Source organism: Mastomys coucha, unplaced genomic scaffold (genome assembly GCF_008632895.1).
Source record: "Mastomys coucha isolate ucsf_1 unplaced genomic scaffold, UCSF_Mcou_1 pScaffold3, whole genome shotgun sequence".
In the NCBI taxonomy this organism is placed as follows: Eukaryota; Metazoa; Chordata; class Mammalia; order Rodentia; family Muridae; genus Mastomys; species Mastomys coucha.
The window spans coordinates 40,445,171-40,451,480 of NW_022196909.1; the positions used below are offsets into that span (position 1 = coordinate 40,445,171).

The window sequence follows — 6,310 nt, forward strand, 5'->3', positions numbered from 1 at the left end:
TTTTTTTTGAGACAGGCCTCTCACTGAACCTGAAGCTAGTCAATTCAACCAGAGTAGCTGGCCTGTGAGCCCATCCATCACCCTGCCTCTGGCCTATAGCACAGCACTGATACACCCAACTTCTATTTTGGATGCTGGGGATCTGAACTGGGGTTCTCGTGTGTATACAAGGATCTCCCTAGACCCCCATGCACACCCAGGCTTCTTTCTGTTGCTCATTCCTTCTTAAAGCTTTTTAATGCATGTTTATTTCATGTGTGTATGTTTGTGTGTGTGTGTGTGTGTGTGTGCATATGTGTGTAGTTATGCACGGTCAGAGGACAACTTTTGAAAATTGGTTCTCTCCTTCAACCCTAGGGTCTCTGGGATTGAATTCAGGTCACGGCGGGCTCCTTTATCTGCTGGGCCATTTTATTGGCCCTGCTAATGATGCCTGATTTCAACCTATTATATTCAGAGACTATTGTTTTCATTATTTCAATCTTCTTATTTGTAATCAAGCACAGTGTCCTCTGATGAATATTCCATGTAAATCTGAGAAAACTCTTTTATTTTTTTTATTTTTTATTTTTTGGTTTTTCGAGACAGGGTTTCTCTGTGTAGCCCTGGCTGTCCTGGAACTCACTCTGTAGACCAGGCTGGCCTCGAACTCAGGAATCCGCCTGCCTTTGCCTCCCAAGTGCTGGGATTAAAGGCGGTGTGCGCCACCACTGCCCGGCCCTGAGAAAACTCTTTAGTGCGCTCTTGTGGGGAATGAGCTAGAGGTTCATTTGGCTTACCACATGGTTCCTCTCTAGTTATTCTGTTGTTATTGAACAGAGGTATTGGATCTGCCAACTATTACTAACAAAAATATAATCATATACACTCTTTGACTTCTATAGTCTTTTGTGTATGTGTTGTATGCATGGGTGTGTGTTTGTATGTGTGTGCATGTGAGTGTGTGTGTGTGTGAGTGCATGTGTATGTGTGTGTGAGTGCATGTGTATGTGTGAGAGTATGTGTGAGTGTGTATGAGTATTTAGTGTGAATGTGTGTGTATGTGTGAGAGAGTGTGTGTGTGAGTGGGTGTGTGTACGTGCAGGAGTGTTGTGTGACTGTGTGTGTGCATGTGAGTATGTGTATGTGTGAGTGTGTGAGAGGGTGTATGTGTGTGTACATGTCTGTGTGCAGGTATATGTGTGAGACTTTGTGTGTGTGTGTGTGTGAGTGTGTGAATGAGTGTGGTGTGTGCATGTGTGTGCATGTGTATGTGTGAGACTATGTGAGAATGTCCATGTGTGAGAGTGTGTGTGTATTATATGGGTGAGACGTGTGTGTATGTGTGAGCGTATGTGCATGCCTGTGTATGTATATGTGTGAAACTTTGTGTGTGTATGTGTGAGTGTGTATATGAGTATGGTGTGTGCATGTGTATGTGTGAGACTGTGAGACTGTGTGAGAGTGTGTGTCTGTGAGAGTGTGTGTGTACATGCCTGTGTGTATTATATGTGTGAGACTTTGTGTGTGTATGTGTGTGTGCATACCTGTGTGTATGTATATGTGTGAAACTTTGTGCGTATGTGTGAGTGTGTGTATGAGTAAGGTGTGTGCATGTGTGTGCATGTGTATGTGTGAGACTGTGTGAGACTGTGTGTGTGTGTGTATGTGTATGTTCATGTGTATGTATGAGACTATGTGAGTGTGTGTGTGTGAGACTGTGTATATGTGTGAGACTGTGTGAGTGTGGGGGGGTGTGGGTGTGTGTGAAAGTGTGTGTGTGCATGTGTATGTGTGAGACTGTGTGAGTGTGTGTGTGTGTGAGAGTATGTGTGGGTGTGAGAGTGTGTGTGTGAGTGTGTGTGCATGCCTGTGTGTATGTATATGTGTGAAACTTTGTGTGTGTGTGTGTGAGAGTGTGTGTATGAGTATGGTGCATGTGTATGCATGTGTATGTGTGAGACTGTGTGAGTATGTGTGAGAGTGTGTGTGTGCACGTGTATGTGTGAATGTGTGAGTGTGTATGTGTGAGTGTGTGTGTGAGTGTGTGCACACACATACAGAGCCCAGAAGTTGATGTTAGTTGTTTTACTCTTTCCTGGTCCAGCTGCTTTGCAACTAGTGTTTCTCCTGATGAACCCGAGGCTTCCCATTTCATTTTAGCTGTTTAGTGCGCTCTGGGTGTCGCACTGGTCCCAGTAGTGCTGGCTCGTGAGGGGGTAGTAGAGATCTGAACTCAGGCAGCAAGTACTTTACCTACTGAGCCATCTCCAAGACCCCTTATCTTCTTTTTGGAAACCAAGAGGACTTGTGACTATCTCCTGCTCCCGTAGGAGGCTCTTTGCTGACACCGACTGTCCCCATAATGGCCATGGGAGCTGTTCCAGTTCTTCTATTTTATTAGGTAAAGGGACAGTGTGTTTTCCTGGTGACTTCCCTAGGAGAAGAGGCTCGAAAGGCGGAGACCACCGGCCCCCGCAGTATGGATGCTCTCTGGGATCACTTATACTTCTCTCCGCCGGCCCCCGCAGAATCGATGCTCTCTGGGATCACTTATACTTCTGCAGAAATTCACAGATCCTCCCCTTGATCATAGGGTCCAGTGTCGAACAGTCCCAGTTTGGTAACTTCACCAGTCTGTCATGAGCCTCCCAGAAGAGGCCAGAGCCGATGGCTAACTCCACCCGCATTCGCCATTCTGCAAGCTTGGAGCTGATGAAGACATTGTGGTTAGACCCCATTGGCTGCAAATAAACAAAAACCGAAGATGTGCTCAGCAGAGGAACCAGCTGTACCGCCACCCTCTCTGCAAAGAGAGAGTCATGAGCTGCCCCCCTCATGGTAAGTTGTCTAAGCTATACAGTCTATGGGAAGGAAGCAGGCATAGAAGCTCCTGATCCAAGATAAGAACTCCTGACCCAAGTAGCTCGCGCTGCTCTATGTATCTGGCCTTCTTCCAGGAAAGACCCTTACTTCCAAAGGAATGGAGCTCAATTTCCCAACACACGCCATGTTGCTCCTTCTGTAATCAGGCACAAGGGCAAAAAGAAGAGGCTCATCATGCAGCCTGCTTAGCAGTTTAGCTGCCTTGTTAAGAACTATGCACGACTTCAATCCCAGCGCTTGGGAGGCAAAGGCAGGTGGATTTCTGAGTTCAAGGCAAGCCTGGACTACAGAGTGAGTTCTAGGACAGCCAGGGCTATATAGAGAAATCTTGTATTGAAAAACCAAACCAAACCAAACCAAACCAAACCCAAAACAAAAACTATGCACCTGGGGCTGGAGAGATGGCTCAGTGATTAAGAGCACTGACTACTCTTCCAGAGGTCCTGAGTTCAATTGCAGCAACCACATGGTGGCTCACAACCATCTGTAATGGGATCTGATGCCCTCTTCTGGTGTGTCTGAAGACAGTGACAGTGTACTCATATAAATTAAATAAATAAATATTTTTTAAAAATGCACCCAGTGTTCCAAAGTTCCCCCCCCCCAAAGAGTGAGGACAATGAATTGTGGAGAGCATAGAGGTCAGAGCATAGGACCCTGTACTGGATGCAGGCCAGAATGGTTCTTCTTTTACACTACACATCGGCCAAGGACTAAAGTTGCTACTTTGAATGCTGGCCAGAAATGATGATAGCCTCTCAAGACACTGGCCAGTGAGCTGAGAGGGAAGCTCAGTGGGTAGAGAACTTACAAAGCATGCATACTGCACACCATGACACAGGCAGGGTGTTATAGACTTGTAATTCCCACATTGGGGAGAGAGTATCAAGACTGTCAAAAGCTGAAGGTCATCCACAGCTAACTAGCTTGAGGTCAGCGTGGGACACAGAAGACCCTATCTTAAGCAAAGGACATTCGGGGGCTGGTGAGATGGCTCAGTGGTTAAGAGCACTGACTGCTCTTCCAGAGTTTCCTGAGTTCAATTCCCAGCAACCGCATGGTGGCTCACAACCATCTGTGAAATGGGGTCTGATGCCACTTCTGGTGTCTCTGAAGAGAGCAATGGTGAATACATACATTAAATAAATCCTTTAAAAGGATGAAAGAAAGAAAGAAAGAAAGAAAGAAAGAAAGAAAGAAAGAAAGAAGAAAAAGACACTCAAAAGTGTCTAAATCAGCTCTCCCAAACACATGAGGTAGCTCAGAATTGAGCACACATTGTTTTTGTTTCTCGAGACAGGGTTTCTCTTTATAGCTTTGGCTGTCCTGGAACTCACTCTGTAGACCAGGCTGGCCTCGAACTCAGAAATCTGCCTGCCTCTGCCTCCCAAGTGCTGGGATTAAAGGCATGCACCACCACCGCCCGGGGAGCACACATTGTAAAACCCATGAGAAGCCAGCACTCTCTTAGGTTTGCCTCCAGTGCACAGTGGTGTGTCCTTGGCTCAGACCTAAGGTGGGAGAGATGTCTTATGATACTGATTTTGGAGCTCTGGAAAAGAGGAAACTGGAGAATATATACCACAAGCCTCGGTATGCTTTCTAGAGAGATCAGAGGGACGAGTGGGCATCGGGGATCTTGGCTGGTGTACCCTAGTTTCCTCTGCATCCCTGGCTCTCCCTCAGGCTCCTCCCCATGTCGTGGAATCCTTATTAGATTCCATGATCATGATGCTCCCTGATGTAGGTACCCAGACCTGGCTCCCACAACCTTCTGGGATCTCCTGCTTTATCCTCAGACTCTGGTCTCCTGTCCATGTAAATATTTCCCATGTAAATAACTTAGTGGTTAAGAGTACTGACAGCTCTTCCAGAGGTCCTGAGTTCAATTCCCAGCAACCACATGGTGGCTCACAACCATCTACAATGAGCTCTGATGCCCTCTTCTGGTGTGTCTGAAGACAGAGACAGTGTACCCATATACATTAAATAAATAAATAAATAAATAAATAAATAAATAAATAAATAAATAAATTTTTTGGGCTGAAGAGATGGCTCAGCGGTTAAGAGCACTGAATGCTCTTCCAGAGGTCCTGAGTTCAATTCCCAGCAACCACATGGTGGCTCACAAGCACCTGAAATGGGAATCCGATGCCCTCTTCTGGTGTGTCTGAAGATACAGTGTACTCACATACAATAAATAAATAAATCTTTAAAAAAAAAAAAAAAGAAAGAAAATATTTTTTAAAAAGCCATTTCCCTCTCCCGGATTTGCCCCCCCCCTTCACCCCATACCTGCATCATTTCCACCAGTGCCACCAAGTCAGCCAGTGAGATATGGTCCCCAGTGATGAACATCTTGTCCTGCAGAAACTTCTCCTCAAATTGCTGTAGGTTTTTCTTCACCTCTTCCAGTGTCTTATCTAATCTCTCCTTGGGGACCTCCTCCCCCGTGATCATTGGGATTATCAACTGGCCGGGAAGGGAAGAAGACAGCTAAGAAACAGTACTCCTGGCCCCATCCCCCTGCGAGGCTTCTGTAGCCCTGTCTGCCAGACAGAGCTTGGACAGCTCCAAGGCTCTAAAGTGACCTGGGCCATTCTCAAGCTGCAGTTCCCAAGGGCCATGTGTTCAAAAGGATATGGAGGTCCAGATAACAATGAGTCCTGCACTTTGAGTGGGTCTAGCTTGCCAAAGGTGACGTGTTGGGAGTCCAGTATTCACGGCAATATGAGAGTGGTTGGAATCTTTAAAGCATGGAATCTAACTGCTGCCTTCAGAAGGGATCAAGATGGACGTGGGTAATACTTAGAAGAGCAAGCTAGACCGGGCGGTGGTGGCACATGCCTTTAATCCCAGTACTTGGGAGGCAGAGGCAGGCAGATTTCTGAGTTCGAGGCCAGCCTGGTCTACAGAGTGAGTTCCAGGACAGCCAGGGCTACACAGAGAAACCCTGTCTCGAAAAAAAACAAACAAACAAACAAACAAACAAAAGAACGAAAGTTTTCTAAGTCCTGTCTTGGCCCTTTCTAGTTGGCCCTTCCCCTTTGGTATAATATTTTCTCTTACTTAACAGTTCATTCCACACTCTCGGTAGCGCTGTAAGGTAGGCGGGCATGGGATTAGGGAAGAGGAGACTTCTTCAGCAGGACCAGGACTGCACTTGAGGTTTTCTGACTGTTTTCCCCCTGTTCCTGAGCCCCCAGGCTTGGCCTTGCTCACCTTGATCCACAGGATCTTGCTCATGGGCAACTGAATAGCTGTGTGCTGCCAGGCCATAAACTCGTCCACACGGGCACGCATGTGCAGGTCTGGCGGATACCAGTGGGAAGGCGCACTGTACTTGCGGCATAGGTAGAAGAGAATAGCCACACTAGAGAAAGAGCGAGTCAGTGGCGGGCACTGTACCTTCTGAGAGCCATGAACACCACCCCCCATCCCCCAC

The 6,310-nt window shown here is 46.8% G+C and overlaps 1 protein-coding gene across 1 annotated transcript in view; it reads right to left on the reverse strand.

The window, feature by feature from the left end:
- Positions 1 to 2,356: 2,356 nt before the first annotated feature.
- LOC116075114 (glutathione S-transferase theta-4) overlaps positions 2,357 to 6,310 on the reverse strand; it is an 8,340-nt gene continuing 4,386 nt past the window's right edge. The window contains exons 3-5 of the mRNA XM_031348125.1: positions 6,088 to 6,238; positions 5,161 to 5,337; positions 2,357 to 2,723 (exon numbers count right to left, since the gene is read on the reverse strand). Of these exons, the coding sequence (XP_031203985.1) occupies positions 2,529 to 2,723; positions 5,161 to 5,337; positions 6,088 to 6,238 (523 nt within the window). The 3' untranslated portion in view covers positions 2,357 to 2,528. The remainder of the gene's footprint in view (positions 2,724 to 5,160; positions 5,338 to 6,087; positions 6,239 to 6,310) is intronic.